This window comes from Buceros rhinoceros, unplaced genomic scaffold (genome assembly GCF_000710305.1).
Source record: "Buceros rhinoceros silvestris isolate BGI_N320 unplaced genomic scaffold, ASM71030v1 scaffold9946, whole genome shotgun sequence".
NCBI classification, from domain to species: Eukaryota; Metazoa; Chordata; class Aves; order Bucerotiformes; family Bucerotidae; genus Buceros; species Buceros rhinoceros.
The window spans coordinates 1-19455 of record NW_010415797.1 but is presented as its reverse complement, the minus strand read 5'-3'; the positions used below and the strand labels follow the sequence as shown (position 1 = coordinate 19455).

The 19455-nt window shown below is 40.7% G+C and overlaps 1 protein-coding gene across 1 annotated transcript in view; it reads right to left on the bottom strand.

The window, feature by feature from the left end:
- ANLN (anillin, actin binding protein) overlaps positions 1–15858 on the bottom strand; it is a gene marked incomplete at its 5' end in the record, with an annotated part of 21181 nt that extends 5323 nt beyond the window's left edge. Inside the window, 19 exons of the mRNA XM_010137546.1 lie at positions 2471–2583; positions 3063–3084; positions 3445–3483; positions 4867–4923; positions 5003–5051; positions 5763–5889; positions 7673–7855; positions 8163–8298; positions 8943–9090; positions 9366–9517; positions 9848–10074; positions 10612–10728; positions 11580–11697; positions 12174–12281; positions 12413–12606; positions 13413–13632; positions 14271–14617; positions 15037–15324; positions 15705–15858. Of these exons, the coding sequence (XP_010135848.1) occupies positions 2471–2583; positions 3063–3084; positions 3445–3483; positions 4867–4923; positions 5003–5051; positions 5763–5889; positions 7673–7855; positions 8163–8298; positions 8943–9090; positions 9366–9517; positions 9848–10074; positions 10612–10728; positions 11580–11697; positions 12174–12281; positions 12413–12606; positions 13413–13632; positions 14271–14617; positions 15037–15324; positions 15705–15858 (2799 nt within the window). The remainder of the gene's footprint in view (positions 1–2470; positions 2584–3062; positions 3085–3444; positions 3484–4866; positions 4924–5002; positions 5052–5762; positions 5890–7672; positions 7856–8162; positions 8299–8942; positions 9091–9365; positions 9518–9847; positions 10075–10611; positions 10729–11579; positions 11698–12173; positions 12282–12412; positions 12607–13412; positions 13633–14270; positions 14618–15036; positions 15325–15704) is intronic.
- Between the last annotated feature and the right edge of the window lie 3597 nt (positions 15859–19455).

Below are 19455 nucleotides of genomic sequence, written 5' to 3'. Positions count from 1 at the left end.
AAAGATAGGCACTAAAATTATCACCTGCTTAATTTTGAGAGGAAACATGCAAAAAGTTATCTGAAACACTTTCTTCTGAGGGCTCTGAGTTAACTGTTAATTAAATAAAACTATTTTCAGAGATTAAAGACCAATTATTTTAAGCATATCAGTTTATATAATTCTTAAACCCAAAATCACATATGCTAAGCCAAATATTTTAATTACACATTTGTGTACAAATGAGGACCTTGCATTTTGACACATTTCAAAACTTTAGTTCTTCACTATCACTTTTTGCTTAAAAAACCCCAAAGGTCTTGATAGGCCTTGACAGCACAAGGTCCCAATAGAATAAGAAACAAGATATTTAGCTCCTGAGTGATTTTAATTTTCTCCAGCAGCAGCAAGTTGAGTTAAACTGACATTTAGGCCTGTAGCCATTTTTCCCTGGCCCTCTACCAGCAGAGTAACTGATTCTGTGTAGCTCGTCAAGAAGCTGGCTCAAATTTCCTGACCTGCCATCTTCAAGAGACACCTCGATTTGTTCTGAAGTAAGAAATACTCTTGTCCAGTGATCTAGGAAGACCAGAGACCCATGCTAGTTAAGGAAAAAACCTTGGGTGACCTAAATATCTTTGGGTTTGAGCAACAGGCTAGTTATGGTAAAAGATGGGGAATAGCACTCTGCAAGTCTTAAAGGCTCCTAAAATCTTATGTTTAGTTAGTAAATCTCTGTCAGCATTTTCTTAGAGGAATAATTAAAAAAATTACACACTGCAAAAGAGGGCAGACAAGCATAAGCAACATGCACTGGGAAGCAGTTTCCTGGTTTAAGTTATAAACTCAAGGATCGCAGCAACCTTGTCCTGGAACATAGAGCCCAACAGTTCTTTTTCTTTCCCTTCAAAACTTATCTAGGGAAAAAAGATACATGCTCAATGCAATTAAAGTTATGATTTATAGAAAAAGGATACAGTTATACAGTTTGGTCTCTTCTACCCCAAATTTTAACAGTGCATATAAAAAGGCAGGAATGAAACTCAAACCTACTGTGGCAGCAATTTGTTCTATGTTAGGAAGGCACAGAGCAAGTTAGGAAGCAGCTTTTTGGTACAGCCACAGGCCAAGTCAAACCTGAACCTTTACAGAGGTGATAATTTAACGATTCTTATGAATAACTGTTGAAGTCTGCACCTGGAAAAAATTACCAAGTGATGGTTTCCCTGGAATTCCATCAGAACTTTGTGCTTGTGCTACAGCTGCTTAGCCCAGCCAGTGCCCTGGTTCTAAAGAGTAAGCTAGAAATGTTCAAAGCCAAATCTCTTAATATAAAAGCCGATTCCCACAACTCCAAGAACAAGGGGTTTCCAGTACTCGAGCCATACACAAAATCAGATTTCCACACACAGTCTTGGCTAAGGGGAACACTAGTGCTGAAGAACCCAAGCTGGTGCTTCTGAAGTTCAGCTCTGCAATGCAACTGCCAGGTTTTGAGAACTGTTTTAGTGAAGGAGGCACAACTTGTAGAGAGCAAGGTGGGATCATGAAGATAGTTTAGTTTTAGTCCTGCTCACAAACACAACTAATTCGTGTAGCCTCCTCTCGCATCAGAGGCTATAACTGCAATGCTACTATCATCCCAGTAAGACTTAATGAGCCAAGGTAGAAATTTCTTCTTATGCTGTTTCGATAAAGCTGTAATTTACCACTGCTGTAAGCTGTAGTAACTTCCGAATAATTTAGCTTAGGATAGCTGCTGGCATAAACACCTACTGAAAGAGGTTTTAGGTATGAGGTATTACAAGGTTAGAGATTTCAATGACTAAGAATGTAGTCCTTGACTTCTAAAGGTAAGAGCCAATAAACTCATTCTGTTTAGACAAAGAACTAACATCATAAAGCTCAATAACAGCTCTTTTCAAAAGGTATTAAGACAGTTTGTTTCTATAAATTTAATTGGGAGATGATAGGAAAATCCTGCTCCTAACTATGTTCAAACAGCACTTTAAAATTCAATTTAATGCAGAAAATTTCAAGTACTTCGTTATCATTAAAGCACCCTTAATGTCTTATTTAGTGATGACTGCAGGACTGTAAGAGCGGGGAACAACAGGAAAGCCATGTACAGAGACGCCAACTGCACACATCAAATTTTTGTCAGTGAAAGCAAGCCAGTAACCAAGTGCCTTCGTTATCTTCGCATAACTGTACCTTACGCTGAGCTGCAGAAAGAACGAACATCTGGCATTACAGTGTGAGCCTTCTCCCATTTATCTCCTTTTATCTCAATATTACGTTTCAGTCATAAGAAGTTGAATATGAGTAACAGCAACTATACATAAGTTATTTCTTAGAGACAAATAACATATATAAATCCATGTTTCATTTCTAGGATGGGAATTTCACCTGAAAACAGTAAACCCAGACTGATTTGTTTTTCTAGCAGCATGCAATTCCCTTTGCATTAGCAACCAATAATTTCCATTACCTTGTCCAATGCAAATTTGGCATTTCCTACGGAAGACAGCGACAGCTTGTGAGACCCAACAAGGGCGAAATTAGTAGTGCGTGCGGCGTTGGGACCACCTGGACTGGCCATGGCTGAGGAGAAAAGTTACAGTCAGTGTTAGCTCACGAGCTCCGTACTGCTGCAGTTTGTACTAAAGAGATCTCATACCCCAGGCAGAGAAGTATATAACACATTTTTACGCAGTTAGAAAAACCACTCAGAGCTGCTGCTGTTCTCCCCAAAAAATCACAAATACATACACTTGTTAAAACCACCGCACACATACAATACCTCAGGTTTTCCTGTTTGTTCTATATTTTTGTTGACATCAGGCTCTAGTTTAAAAATCTTAAAATTGGTTTGAGTTCACCTTTTCAGGAAAGGAATGTAAGCCACAAGCGTCCAATACCAGGTAGCAATTTTGATTTTGTGAGATCTTTCTGCGTTCGTTACTGTAATTGTGTTTACTACTCCCAAGTTATCTGTTACAAGTAGTATTTATTGATACACTGCTTTAGACAGCAAGCATAGATCATTCAGTCTTGGTATAAAGTGTTTAGATTTTACTTACCTGGAGTAAGAAGGGTGCTTTTCTAGAAAGAGAGAAAGAAAGAAATGAAAGCTTAGTGGAGCAGTGATTTCTAACAGTTTCTAGAGAAGACTAAGCTGAGTTAGAGAGAAACTAGATTTGTAGTACTTTCAATAAACAATAAAACACAACTTCAAGAGAGTCCAGATAAATGTGCGGTAACTGAGTATTTCCAGCATCAAGTATTTAGAGCGGTTACTTATGTCTTGAGCAGATGGCTGAAGAGTTTGGCAGAAAGCTGGACAGTTGACACAGTTTCAAGTAAGGGACACAGAGAGCCTGCTATGGGCGCAGCCTAATTTGGTGTGAGAATAGGGCCTTTAGAGGGGGTCATAACCACATCTTGTTACACATTCATACTTACAGAGGTAATAGATGTCAACAATCTCTTTGGAGTAATAACCTGCAAAAGAATATAAGAAGAGAAAATGCATTTGCTACTGAATTTATCACGACTGAAAGTTAGTTGAACTACTGAAGGGTTATCTGAATAAGTTTTGATTTGATAGGTGTTGTAGCAAGTCTTGGGTTTTGACTGGATGTAACATTTCAGGGGAAGGACTGTTGCACAGCAAAGATAATTTACTGCAGACAAGTTTAAGCATGCATTAGCTTGGGATGGACAGCAGGGGGTTGAAAAACAACCTTAGTAGATCTTTTCCCTTCATGTAACAGGACTTCAAAGTTACATTTGTTTATTGAAGAGTTAACAGCACAGAGAGATGGTCAGTGTGCTGCTGTTGGACATCATCTGTATTTGCAGGCGAAAATCTCAAAGTTTAAGTGAGACTGTATATTAAACATGATCTGGAATTATGGACCCATCTATTCTTGGAGCTGAAAGCCAAGTGCAAGCAGCTTGTCAGAAAGCAGACACAGGTTTGCCATCAGCAAACCTCTATCCCCACACCGACTTAGAGTGCCACAAACTCATTTTGCTTTAAGTAAAGATTCCTCTAAACCGTAGCACAGGAGAGAAAGAAACCCATGATTTCCAGCTGGTGTTACTGGGGCATAGGTGGAAGCACGCTTTCACTGCGCCAAAATAAAGCAAGTTCCTATTTCTGTTCAGAGGCAGGATTTAAATGCTCATTCCAGTTGTTTTGAATGACACTTGAGCTTCTTGTTTTTATTACGGAGGAAATCAGACCTAAAATCTTTAATTCACTGAGTGCCCAGCTATTGGAATAAGAACAAGAAAAACCACAAGAAAACCAAAAACCTCCAGAAAGCCACTGGCTTGAGGTGACAAAGCCTTAATAAACATGAGCAGTTAAAGAGTGCACCCTAACCAAGCTGAAATGTTTATATCCAAGGAGCAAGAAAAACAACATTTGCTTAAAAAAAAATAACCATCTTTTGTTTTTACTTAGCACTAGGAAGACGGAAAAGTGTTGCAGCTGATCAGTAGATATTTTAAGACAAACTGAACTGCAGGGAAGGACATACTGACTGGCGTAGTTAAAAAGCGGAGAATAAAGCACTGAATCACTACCAGAGGCACCACGCCTAATAAATAAAAGCTTACAAAGCATTTTCTGGAATGGGTCAGACTTCTTCCCCTCCAATATATTTCAGACTCGCCCAAGTGCTGCAGGTCTAATCTACTAATAGCTGCAGGACTCCATAACCCATCTGTCATTGCAGATGTTCCAAGGAAGAACAAGAAGAGTAAAAACAAGCAACAGATTGTCCAAGACTATTAGTCAGTTCTCCCTGAACACTGCAGTCTTCCTAGAGTACCTTCTGCTGAAATACAACAGATTGATTTCCAGGTTTCATTTACCTTAGATTTATTTGCCTTTTTCCTTTTATCAGTGCTTGTAACTTCTCTTCTCTGCACCTGTAAGGCAAGAAGGTATTAAGGAAGCACCACACATCATTCTGCCTTACACATGCTCTTGACAGGAACTGATACATACCAAACTGTAAACTTCTATATTTATTTCAAAGTCATTTGACACATCGTGCCTAAAAGGAAGGAGAGAGGGAAAAAATTAAGTTAAATAGACTGAAGCAAAAAGACTTGTGTTTTGTTTTGGTTGTTTGGGATTTTTTTTGTTTGTTTTGGGGTTTTTTCACTTGTTTGGTTTGTTCTTTTTATAGTTACTCTTTACTACTTCCCCCCATTTTCCACTCCTTAAAATTGTCCAGGGAGCAGCTAGGTCCTACACAAGAGAAGCTTATCCACAGCGCTGACTAACAGCTAATCTCATTAGTAAGTCAGTTTGTTCCTGCAGGCCAATAGGGTTGTGTGAGATCCTGTCTTGCAAAATAAACAGCCATTTGAACTCACGACACCTTTTAGCTAACATATGAGAGCTCAAGTTTTAGTGTTGAGCACTATTTTTTCCAGACACCAAACCCAAATAGCTATATAAAATTTTAGTTGCTGCAAAAGAGAAAACACGTCATCGCAGGCAGAGCAACCCATCTGTCATGGCAGGTGTTCCAGGAGAACAAAACCAGAAAAAGCAAGAGATAAAATAGCTGATGGATGGTAGAATAAGTCTAGATTGCTCTTTTGAGGTGCATTCCAGCTATTTCTTAAAGCAAGTAACACTCTACAAACACAAGGTCATATTTTGTGGAATATGACATCCTTATATGAAGGTTTTAAACATTTTCATGCATGTTCCACCATTAGAGGTGAAACCAGCCCAAACCACCCTCTATACTTACATAGTAAATGTGGTAGTAAAAGTAAGAGCATCTCCTTTCAGGGAGCTGGCAGTACTTGCTAATGGAGTTGCAACCATGTTTTCTGCTCCACATCTCAGTATTATCACGTAGTAGTAATTTGCTGCTTCTGTAAATACAGGTCAGTGGGGTTTGTTAGCCAGAGGTGGCCAAGTGTCTAACGGCAAAGCAGTACTTGAGGGGTTTTCAGACACATCTGTTCCACCCCGCTTAAACACTTTGTCACAGTCAAAATTTCCTTATAAACTTATAACAAGGTTTGGGTTTTTTTTTTATCTCCCGTGTCCACTAGAGAACTGTCTCCACCAGATTCAGAACTGTAGCACTCCCTGGGGCATCTCAGGCGAGACCTACACTACCCACTGCTCGAGAGGGGAGAGGAAAAACTTCCCAGGCAGATTCAGCAGCTCATCTCAGTTCCTTATGCTCTGTGGTTATTCTCGGGCCTGCCAGCTTAACCACGCATAGCCTGTCACTACTGCCCAGGCTTTTTTCAGTCCTCTGAAGGGACTGGGTATCCAGGCAACTCATTTCCGGAAGTTTGCACATAAGGGGGGAAAAAAAAAAAAAGACTGATGATCACAAGCACGTGCACATCTCCGCAGTGTCAGGAGGTAATCTGGAGGTTGTGCAGCAAATTGCTGAATAGCAGTGCATAGTATTAGCCACATTAAAACAAACAAAACAGTTTGAGTGCTCTGTTGTATGGGACAAGTCTTCAACAGCTGTTCTGAAAGCTGTGACTCCAGTAAGCATTGCTTTATTCTCCTTATATTTATTGTCTTCAGAGATGAAAGTGATGAATAGAGCCGCTGGTGCACAATGTATAGCAAATGCTGCACTTCTAGATTAAAGTTTTGCCAACTAATAGTTCATAGTTGTTTGTTTAGTCAGTTTGATTTTGAGAATTACTGGTAGAAACTAAACTTACGGGTTTTGTAACCATTAGAGATGCTTTGCTGTAACAGATTAAATGTCTTATGCAACAAGAATGGTAACGTGTCAGGAGTGGGCTGGGGGTGGTAAATCAGGTCAGATATTTACATTTATATTCTTGGCTGGGGTGTTAGTTGGAGATATGAAATGAAAAGTATGGGGTTTTTATAAGACAGTTAAACTAGAATACAAGAAAGGCTATGTACAAATTCATTAGAAGTTTTGCAACCAATATTAAATAAGGCTTTGCCCAATGACTTTTGTCCTCAAGTTTTGGTGAGGCAAGAAGTAGGAACCTGTTCAGCCACAATCATTTTCTGTGGCATTATAGAATATAGCACTGGGTATTGTGGGATTGCAGGTTCTTTAAACAACCACTTGAGAGAAGCTTACTGAGTTCCAGGATAAGTCTCTAGACCTACAGAGAGATATTCTCAATATTCTTCTGGAACAAAAGAATCAAAGCCACGATTTAACTCTTTAATGACTTAAATATGATAAGATAATGGAAGATTAGTCTTTGTAAATTAAACATTTTAGAATGTTAACAGGACTGAAAAAAACAGAGGCTTAATGAGTGTTTCACCCCACTGGAAGTCAGATTAACGTAGTGATATTTAGTACTAGACTTGCCTCCATTGAAAAATCTCTAAAGCAGCAAGAGAGAAGACAACCTGAGAAACAAAATTCTATTTCCTCCCCAACACATTACAGAGGGCCACAAAGATCTTTAAGACTATCTGGGAAAGCATTGATAAGTTTCTTGAACCTCACAAACTAGAAGAGGATGCGACTATAACAACCATGGAAAATATTGAAAAACTTAGTCAAAAAGCAGATCAGTTAAGAGTGCTGAGAAACAACATGGAATTCAAAAAACCCAAGGAGAATGAACCTGAAATGTATGTAAGGGAGGATGGCAAGAAGGGGGTAAAGCTTGCAGTTGCTGGTTTTACCTGGCTTTTGAACCGTACCACATACAAAGTCTGCTTTTAGAGGTAGACGCATTTCTGAAATTGAAACAGATCCCCTGGATGGAGCAAATTCAGTGGAAGTAGAAGCAGCTTTATTTCTTTTGCTCTGAGGTCCCTCACTCTTCAGTCTATTCAATTCTTCCAACAAAGCAGTTCTCTTCTCAGCTACATAGAGAAATTAATTCATTATAGTTGTAACAAGTAGTACAGAAGTCTTTTTTGCCATAAGTGCATAGAAAGCAGAAATATTAATCATCTTCCAGAGTAGCAGGAATATTAGGGACAAAAAAGATACTAAAAATGTCCTCTTGCGTATAGCAGCAGCTGAGACAGAACAGATATTATCCTTTCCTGTTTTCCAGGTGCAGAAGTATAAGTAAGCAGCTACAAGGCAGCATAATAAACATATACTGTCAGTGTCAGTTCCCAAACTGTTGGGCACAAAGAATTGCACTTGAGTCTAAAAACTTACTTGCAAGGAGAAGAAGTCTCTCTGCCTCTGCTTCTTCTTGTGACCCTTTTCCGTGTTCCTCGTCAAAACAGCAGTTCAGAGCTTGACTGGCTTGATGAATCACTGTCTGCTGCATGTTGATCTCATTATTCAGGTCCTAGAGCAAGTCAGTAGTAAAAATAATTAGCAAAGAGAGAGATATTTAGTGTAACATTCAAACAAGGACATGTCTTCAGATTAGCATTTTGGAGGGCATGTTCAGAAAAATCAGACCACTTATATAACAAACTACTAAAATCCTATGGTGTACAGTTGCTTCTGCAAAAGAATATTGCAGCACAACTTCTTTTCACCTCAGAGGTCATTTAAATACAGTGGGGAGTGAAAGACTGAAATTTTTACGCTCCATATCCAGCCTAGTCTTTGCTTCACCAGCAGAAGTGGCAGTCAACCATAAATCCAGCAATGTAGGTGAATGAGGCACCAGTAAAGATCAGAATACTGCCGGCTGAAAGTAGTTATGAATCCCGCCTAGCTCAAACACAGTAATAAGATATAGATTTCCCATCCCCTTCTCAAAAGGATAACTAGCTCTCTCCAGATTTACTCTATAGCGTGATCCTTCTAAGAGATGCATTAGCTGTTCATATCATGCAGTATCATTCCCTACCATTAGATACTTGTGCTAAACCACCTAATTTTGCAGTTCTAAGCAGTATGTTAATGCCCTGGACATTCCCAGGGGAAATTAAGCAAGGAAATAGTAAATTAGAAAAAGGATTTAAGAAATTAATTGGATACCTGCATTTTCTTTTTGATATTGACTTGATCCGATGGGCCATTCTTTTTCAGTTCTAGTTTGGAAGCCACATCTTCTTTGCGAACAATGATTTGCTTTATAGAAGGACGATCAGTTTCTTTAAATCTTTGCGATCTATATGCATCGACACTTTCAAAAGAGGAAACCCCATTAAAAGTTTCACAGGTATGCTAAGCTTTTAATACACATACATATGTATCAGGTATTGATGTTTTCCAGCCTAAATGGCTTTAAAAAAAGCTCATTTTAAGTTTAAGCAACGAAGACTACAAAGTGACAACCTTCGATAAAAGCTGAGACCTTGGAAAAAGATTCCCTTGTCATTTGCTTCATGAGAAGAGTTAAAACCCCCAGTATCTTCATTTTCACACTTACAGAATGGGCTGTGGTTTGGGGTTTATTACCTATATGGCAGGTTACGATCTTCTGACGCAGAGCCAATACTGTCTCCAGATTCTGCCCTGGGGACTTTAGTCCTTTGGAACTTCTCAGACTTCAGACTTACATCACTGATACTGCTACCTTCACCAGTTGACTTGGAAGGAGAAACAAAGGCCTGGGAAAAAGCAAAGGTTATATTACAGATAATCTGTCCACATTAGTCATTACCTGTTTTCTCTCACCTTTACTTGTTTTGCCTATAAACAGTAAATTTGGAGGCTGCTTAATATTATTTAACAGACATTTTACAAATATTTCTTAGGACATGGAGCAAGCTGATTTATTTTAAAGGCACCATCACTGAACTCAAGGGGATTTCACCTTTAGTTTCCAATCTGGTACAGTTCAATAGTATCACAATACAAAAAAAAAAAATCACTGTTCACAAGCAAATTGTACGTATCTGTGATAAACAAACCCTTCCCCACCCCCTAAGAACTCTCACCTCTGGACCAACAGATTCCACTAGAGGGGTTAGCAGAGACATTGATGAAATATTCAGCGACTCTTCCTGCTCATCCTCATCACTTTCACCTTCCAGGCTCAGGCTCATTTCCTTCTTCAGCTTTTCTATGTCTGGACCATCTTCTTGAAGGACTTCAAAAATTTCATTTATCACTTTTGAGCTATTCATCTCATCATCCACACTCATTTGGATTTCATATACTTCACCTGAAGAGTGAAGTTTTAAAAACAGTACCATCAGGACTAAACTCTTATTCTCATGAAGTGAGCAGGAGGATGCTAACAGGTCAGCCAACTATTTTTTGTTTTCAAGTGAACTGGATTAAAAAGCACTACTTATAGTCAGTGCATTAAAATAAGGACAGGGTTCTACATGCCTATGATCGCACACACTCCGTAATCGATACAGAGAGGGAATAAAAAGCTGCGCTTATTAGACAAGTTGCAACATTCTAGTTCAAACAGGTCTAAAACTTCACTGCTCTACTGTTGGACTTGTGATTTCTGTCTTTTCCCAATAAACTTTTAATATCAGTGTTTTAATATTCCCTAAAGACTGGAATGACAAGAGAGAAGGCTGATGACAAAAGAAGTTTCCCAGTTTGTTTTATATAAACCTCATTACAACGCAGATGAGCATCAGCAGATGCATGGTGAACTCATTGTTCAGACTGGAAGGGTATCAACACTCCACTGGATAAGAGGCAACAGGGAGGTGAGTGCATTAACATACTCAATACAAACCTTCTGGTTTCTCAGCAAGTTGTTCAAGTTTTGAGACAGAGATCGCTTTTACAGGGCTCTTGGGCTCAGTGTTCTTCGGAGGACTGGGTTTATCAGTCTCTTCACTTCTAGGAAGATCTAAAGAGTTTATGAATAGTCACTGAAGATTATGTCAAACTTTAGGTTTTATTTTTTTTTAGCTATTGAGTTTTTGAAGTTTGATAATATAGCTGACAACTTACAAAAAGCCCTCTAGTTTAAGTATTCCAGTCAGCTTGCTGTCAAAGAACCAGCATGAGAGCACAAAACCTCCACAGCCTGCGCAGCTAGACTATCTTACTGTCAGAACACTGACAGTACAAGAAACAAAGCTGAAACTACAGCAGAGCGCAGCCACGCAAGAGCAAAAAGGGAAAATTTAAAAAACAAGCGACCACGTAAAAGCCACCACACCCAAACCCCACCCAAGAGCAAGATATGAGCCCCATTTGGTAATGCCTGTAAGAAGCATTAACTAAGTTCACTCCTTTTTTACAGAGAACTGGAGGCTCTTCCACTCCAGAAGGGAGTGGGAGCACCAAAAAGGATGTCACGAGCACCTTAGAATTCTTTTCACATCCCCTACTATAAGAATTAATATTATCAAGGGATACTACAAGGGAAGGGTCCCCTCCCAATAGATTATTGCGGAAATCTGGATACTCAGGTACAGTAGAGATTACATCTGTAACTGACAATTCTGATTCATTCTCCCTACACTTTACGTATGTATGAAACATCAGTAAACTCCATGAGAAAAGGCAGCCTTGCCAATCTTTCAAGTGGTAGAGGAGTGCAGAGTATTATCATTATACGAGAAGATTTAGACAAACCAGTAAGCACCTAAAAGGACCAGTTCTATACAACAATCTACCAGCCTCTTTATCTGCTCACAAACGTCAAGAGCAGTGCTTCGAGTCCAGTGTTGGCCACAGGCAAACAGTTCTTACCTGTAGACTCCACACTGGGAGACTTTGCTGGCCTGTCACCTGCTGGTGTGTCTTGTGCTGATCCAAAAGCGGTGGCATCTGAACTAGGACGTTTTGGACTAGTCTGAGATTGGCTTTCCTGGCAAAAAAATAAAAACACCATACACTCAGGAGGTAACGTTCAAAGTGACCAAAGTTGCCAGAATGAAACACATTTTAACACGAGCCAGGAAAGAGGTTGCTATCCTGCTATCAAGAAGGATCCTATTATTTAGGTATGTAAGAAATTCAGCTGAAATACTAAATTAGTGTTTGTGTGAGGAGGGTTTTTTGTTTTTCGAGCTACAGAAAAAACCCACACTTAACATGATCAAAAAAATAAATCAATTGGCTCAAAGCAGTATCACTTGTGTCTGTAACCGATTCTGCAGGAGGAAGGAAATCTAATTATAATTATCATACAAACCACTTGACAAGTGGTCTTGCACAGCCTGGGTGGTCACAAAGCACAGGTTTTTACCTTTTATTTACATCTGCACATCTATCCCTGTGCTCAGAACGTGTCAAAGCAACTCACAGACTATCACCTTTTGATACACGGAGGTAACACATTACCATTTTAGCTTCTGGAAGTTTTCTCTTCGAACTTCCACTTTTCTCTGCACTCCACAGATTGCCCCTATCAAACCGGCCACGAAGGCATGCAAGTTCTCGTTCACGTTCCTAAGCAAATAAAGGGGAACAGGGAAAAGCTGACAGCTTTAAGATATCAGAACATTTCAGATCTCTCAGGCAGGTGCAGAACAGTAAGAGTCTTCCCCAAGCTTACAAGCTATGAATGCAGCAAGTCGTACCTGCTTAAGCTGAAGCGCTACACTGGCAGTAGAGGAATTCTCATTTTGTTTGAGAAGCCTTTCCTGGATTGTCCTTGTATTTGGGGTAACAGTGGGTGTTCTGCACCCTGGAGTATTCGTAGCCAGAGTCCGTGCACTGCGCTCTTGACAGCGCTCCCCAAAGCGTTCCAGGAAGGGCTTAATTCCCGATCCCCCTGCAAGAACAATGGTTTTGCCTTGAAAGACACTCTCAAAAACGCAGGAAGAAATCACTGCAATTTTGCATCCTGCTGATGCATCCTCTCTCTTTACAGCTCTTACTCCATTAGACTTCATAAAACCGAACCTGAAGTGCAAGTCATCACAGTAACAGAACACTGAAGTTCATCAAGCAGCCAGCCAGAGCAAACAGATGTCCTTCTCCAAGTCCACATGGAAGCCACTAGTTATTCAAACTCATTTGCTTTTTCAACGCTTCTACAACCTGCTTCACCTGCATCCTTCAGGTGAATGAGCATTGTAGTATGTAACAGATGCATTGCGGGGGATCCACCCCACTTTACCAAGCTTGTCTTTCACTGTCAGCGTATCTGGAGATACACGCTTGCTCTGCTGGTCATCACCTCAGAGTTCAAGCTCTTAGTCCAAGTTTCTGACTCAAGAAGCAGCTGATTTTAAAACTGGGGATGACTGGTTATTTTGACATCAATGTTACCACTGAAAAGAAAGACACTACAGAGTTAGAGCATCTGCGGGGCATTCAGCTTCAATTTCTAACGCATGCAGACTCCACACCTGATACAGATTGGATACACATAGTATCCAACAATCTGAAGGAAGCTTTGAATAGTCTCAATTAACCGATGTTAGCAGGATACTTTTTTTTTTTTTTACACAGAGGAAAAAGATTGATTTTGCTCTTGAGAGTTCCTAACACCACATCCAAGAAAATACAGAACCCTGCAAAATACAAAATATAGAAGTTGCATAACTTACGATAATTCATCAGGACTTTGCTTACCTGGTGTTGTGGGTTTACCCTTGGGATCGAGTTGCACATGTGTTCCTTTGACTGGCTCTTCTTTGGACCGAACTGGGTGAGGCAGAGCAGGTTTTGCTGCTTGTGTACGCGTCTCGGTTGTCTGAGGGCTGCAGGGATTCTCTGTTAGCGGCTGTCGTACTTCAGATTCTTGAGAGCAAGGAACGGCAACTCTTGAGGATGGTGTTAAATTGTTTGGCTCCTTAACAAGGGAAAAGGAATTAAGATGAGACTGTACACGTTATTCTCTCCAGAGCAAAAAGAACGAGAGCATTCTGTGTAGCTTATTGAAACGCGACCTATTCCAGCGACAACTGCAAAAATTGAGAACGAGTGTTAAAGCTTTTTGTAGATTTTTTTTTTTATCCACTATTTCAAACTGTTTCAGCATTTGAGCCCAGGTACTTTTGCCAGCTACTGTAGGTATTTTCCCACGTTTCCCTAAACAAGGCTGCACATGGCAGATATTGTCATTTCGGAAATGGCATAAATTGAACAGCAGGTAGGTGGTACTACCGATTTCAGCATTGATTGGCTTTTCATACAGCAGTACCATTTACAATTTAATTCAATCAACTACATGCAGTTACAGAGTGAAATCCACTATGTTAGAAGACCCCTTCTGATGGTCAAAAGAGCAGCAATCAATTTCACAGCAACTAATAAGTAATAATAAAGCCTTGTATCAGTGCCATTAAAAAATGGCAATACAGCAGAAGTTGTAAATAGACTAAGATAGCTCACTCCAAATCTTTAAATTCAGATTAAACAGTTGTGTTAATATTTGATCCCCTCGATATTCAAATCGATTTTTAATCAGCATCTAAATCAGACACTCACCGCGATCTTTGAGTTTGCTGGTTTATTAATAGGAGCCTCAACAAGCCTTGGAGAACAGGATGCAGCTTCCTGCTTTACACTGCTACTATTGATTCTAGCAGATGCTCCACTTGTAGTGGACAATTTGGATAAACAAGTAGTGCCAGGCTGTTCTTGTGCATTGTTCGGCTTTGCAGATGGATGACTTAGGTCATCTTCCCAGGAACCAATGGCAGCAGCAAGGTTAGCTAAACGGCCCCGTCTCCCAATAGGGGTATCACTTGCCAGGGCAGTAGATGGCTGCTTAGGTGGAGTAACTGACAGCTCTTTTGACTGGAGCGGAGACAGAGGAGCACATTCAGAGGGATCTGGAAAAAGAAAACACGTTTATTTTGCTGATAAAATCTCAATACACGTGCATATTTTGTATTTTCCTGTGTATTGAGTTTATCAAGTTAGATGTTCTCATCATCCTCAGAATCAAGCTACTAGCTCTGAAGGCATTGAGACTAATCAAGACAAAGCCCACTGCAAAGCCAGCGCATTTTTAACCACACAGTTTTATGTGACTGTTGTGATGAGCAAGGCATCGCACTAGTAGGGAAAAAGCCATATAAACCCAAGCTGTAGTCAACAGCTTCATTATTTTAGGCCTTTCCCAGTGCTGTCTAAGACTTCCTTATGAAAACATTAGTATTCACACATACAAAATTATCTTCTGCTAGCAAACACAATCATCAATGCAAGCACTGACAAAGAGCAACACCGCTTAGCAAGCAAAACACACCCTCGCTATCCCAGCAGCGGCGCTGCTCTGCCAGTTTCTGCATGCGTGTTTTGACTGAGAGGGCTGCAGCAGCTCCTGACTCCGTGCTTGTTTTTCCTTTCTCAAGAGGCTGAACCAATGAAGCTCTGTTAGCATCAGTTACGTGCAACTCTGAAGCTTTCTCAGGAGAACGGTGATGGCTTGTGGAATTTGAAGGAATTGGCTGTATGTTCTCTGAACTGGAAGCTGGAGTCTCCACGTTGTTAGGGCAGAGCCTCTTTGATGGTGATGGCTTTGTACCAGGTTTCCCTGTGCAGGTCAGAGTATTCAAGCAAATTAGTATTCAAACAACTGAAAATACCTCCAGAGGTAGTACAAAACTGTAATGCAAATAAGGTTACAAATTATGTATACCTTGAAAGGCCTCCCAAAAAATTCCCCTCCCCAATCCCACCAAGCATAAGCACTCTCTCTGGCATTATACAGTTATTTTTAAATAGTTTACTAATTCCTTAGAGCATCTGCTCTGGGGTAAGCTGAACGTTAGCCATATTCAGTCCTAGTGGTCAGGTAACTACATCCATCGCTGTTTAGTTTAAGATAAACTCTAAGGGTTTTCACTCGCCCTTAGAAAAGAAAGGGATGGGACTTGTATAAAAAGAATTTTTATTAAAGTTGCCATGAAATACCTTCTTCGCCAGGAAGAGGTGCCTGGTTACCGGTTTCCAACAAAGGCTCTCTGACCCTCTTGGTCTGCACTGCGGGTCTCACTCCCGCCTTGGGCCGCTCAGCCATTTTCTTCTGCAGGTTCTCCCGCCTGGCTCGGGTTCTTTCGAGTAGTTTCTGGGTAGTCAACAAACCACGTGTTACTATACATTGCAGTGAGTGCGTTAACTAGCAATAGCTCAAATTAAAAATGTTTTCATATTATATAGCAGATACTAAGATCCACAACACCAGAAGTGTATAGCAAAGCCACATTAAGACAAACCCGGGTCTCTTGACACGTTTTCTACGCTGTCAGCTACATGGTTTTTCTGTCTATGTCCTTTTTCTCTCCATACTTGGATTTCACCACTGCGACAATGACAGCTTCTCCCCTTTTCAGCAAGTACCTGTTAGATAAAAGGTAGCTCACACTGTACCACACTCCAAGCTGCCTTCTCGCTCTCTGGCCCATCAGTACATGTTTGCAGGTTATCTGGAGTTCTGTGCCCTACCACACAGACAACAGGCTGCAGCATCTTCTTCACAGAGGCAATGGTTTGGGTCTTCTCACCTAGCCACAAACTTTCATGGAAATTGTAGCAGCAGTCAAGTCTGAGACATCTTTTATTAAGAAAAGGTGAAGCTGGCCAGCAGGTTGCAAAGTTGTGGTCATTAATCAAGGTGAATTTCTCTTCCTCAATCTTAAATTTTAAGAACAGACTGATGTTATAACTAGTTGCCTTAATAAACAGACTGCCCATCACAATATATCTGATACAGAAGAACATATAAAGAGAAATAAATTAAGCTACCTAACAACATTCTCTTTCATTCCCTCTCCATCAGAAACTTAAGTCCTAGAATCATATTCCGTACAAAATAACCGTTTTAGTAAGTGTTCCACACCAGTAGGAAGCAATTCCTCATAAAATCCAAGTTTTAAGGCAGTTGGAGTTTTTGTATTGTTTGGGTTTTTTTTAATTACTGCATTCACAAATCCTTATCCCTCTGATCTCACCCAAAGAATACTTAATTTACCCTTTGATCTAGGTTTTAAGGCACTTTGAGACAAGAAATTGTGTGATTGAACTAACAGCCTTTAACGAGAAGCATATAAACTGCACTTGTTTGGTGGCACATCAATTATTGTGAGAACAGTGCCAGCCATTATCTGTCCTGTGGCACAGCAATTAAATACACATTTCACATTTTTAACTGTCTAAGGCTGAAGTCCTAAACAACGTTCCATTGTAGGGCAACACAGGGCAAATGGAATGTCCATCTCAACAGCTTATTGTGAAAGCAAAAATTAAAATCAGCTTCTCTAAGTTCTGTGGAAGAGGAAGATTTGGCGGGGGGGGAGGAGAAAGGGGACCCACGAAATGCCAGGCATGCCTTCAATGCAAGTCCCGTGCTAGCTGTGCCTGCAAGTCAGGTTTCCTTATTTCAACCTCTAAAAGGCAGAGCTACAGGGGGGGAGGAGAAAGGGGGCCCACGAAATGCCAGTAATGCCTTCAATGCAAGTCCCGTGCTAGCTGTGCCTGCAAGTCAGGTTTCCTTATTTCAACCTCTAAAAGGCAGAGCTACAAAGTGCAGGTAATACCCACCTAAGTAAAAGCTTAAAGGCTACAGAAATCAACTGTTCTTGAGTGGATCTTCCACGACAGTACTGCTACAGTTCTATTCAAAGGCAGTCACATTCCTCTGTTTTGTTAGAGCAGCAAAATGGAATTTCAGCTGTTACAAATAGGATGTCACCTCCCAAGAATGCAGCCTCTGCCGCTGAGCTCCAGCTCCTATTGGCTTTGTCATCTCAAGTTTTCCATGTAACCGCCACAATTCAAACTCTGCTGTTATGCACCATGAGTAAGCCAGTCGCCAGAGCTCAAGACTCACTTTTCAAGTTCTCCAAGGGCTCTGATGTCAGCTAAAGCTTCAGAGTAGGACGTGCCCTATTCCATACACCTAGGATCCCGAGAACTCAGGCCCACATGCGACTACAAGAAGTTGTTCTAGCTACCCTGCTTTACCAGCAGGGTGCAAAGAGAAAATTTATGTGTGACATTGCAGGAACTTCAGACTTCACACATGCAAATTTCATCCTGAGCAACTGCACCACTTATTTCTCTTTGGCCAGAAAAGTGAATTATACAACCAGATACAAATAGTACATTCATTGTGACCCTAAAAAAGTATCCCCTGCAGCACCTCTTCAGGGAATTCTGTGTTAATAATTATTAGCTTTTCTATGTAAGACTAATCAAAAACATTAGTTCAGAACTGTCTGATTTGAAAGCATTCCACTAAGTCTTACAGCAAGATTTGAGCTTAAATTCGGTGAGACCAGGAGAAAATTTGTGACTAAAAAGTGATCAGCAAATTAATAGAATTAACAAGACTTGGTCCTGTTAGGGGTCTAATTAGACTGCTTTAGATAATCACTTACAATGCCTCACAGGTTTCCTGAAAATAATAGAGCAGGGTAATTTGTAGACAAGGATAATCTGAAAATAGTTAAGCTAAGGAAATGTTCTATTAAATACCTCATAGTAGGTGGTAAAAAAGTCTTCCTTTCCTGAAAATTTTTATTAAACTTCACTATTGATACACTAACATTGGTCAGACTTTTACACAACAGCGGAACGTCCTTCACTCTTGATAAGGCACCGCTTTAGGCACTCTGCAATACCAGCCAACATTTGAATGAAGTTTACTCTAAGGAGCAGCCTCACGGTTGGTCATAGCCCTTCAAAAATCAGTTATTCGCAAGGGTGTGTTGAGGTTGGAATAGCTCCCAGCATGCAAAACCATTTCAAACTTCACTCAGTAGCCTGGACTTGAAGTTTATTTAAGACTAGTTGGATCACGTCTCTCACCACCAATTAAGGAAAGAGGTTTTGGATGTTTACACTTCACAAGCAGGAGGGTAAATCTGCCTTGGCACAACACATGGAGTATGCTCAGATCGATACCTTATGTTCAGTTTGTAAAAATCAGATCTGTGCAGTCACCTTTTCTGTCACCTCCATTTATTTAAAGCATGTCAGTTTGAGACACAGATTGTTTTTCAAGGGGAGGAGACAGAATTTCACCAACGTATTTGATCTAGATTTTTTTTTTAAGCAGTTCAATTAGGCAAAGCATTGAAGGCCATTTTTACTATGATATTTCTCAAAGCAGTCACTGCACGGTTTTATATCTTGTTACAATTTTGCTTCTGTTAAAACTCCAGCACCCACACACCAATCCACCCTAACAACTTCTTTTATTTTTTAAAAAAGAGGAACTGTGCCCGCCGATGAAAGCATCCGATCACTGGACGCATTTTTAACCAGATGGTCCCTGCTTTGGGCAAGCTTCACACTGGACCTTTAGACACGGCAGGCACAACGTGTGTCAGCGCCACTCCAGGAACTCCCCGGGTCCTTCTGCTTCAGCCGAATCTCTTATCTGCCAGACGCACATGAAAGGCAAACACTAAAGCACCAGGAAACGCAGCCCAGCAGCAGCCCGGTTTAGAAAAGGCCCGAGCCGTGCAAACCCTTGCGGGAATAACCCGCGTCCCCTCCTGGGAGAGGCCTGACGCCCACAAACGCCCGGGCGGCTGCAGTGCTGCGGCACCAGCGTGAGCAAGACGAGGGGGCAGCGAGTCTCCCCACTGCAGAGAAAGACCCTCGTCACGTAACCGGGGCTGGGGGCGCCGACAGGGCTAAGCGAAATTACTCGGCCCCG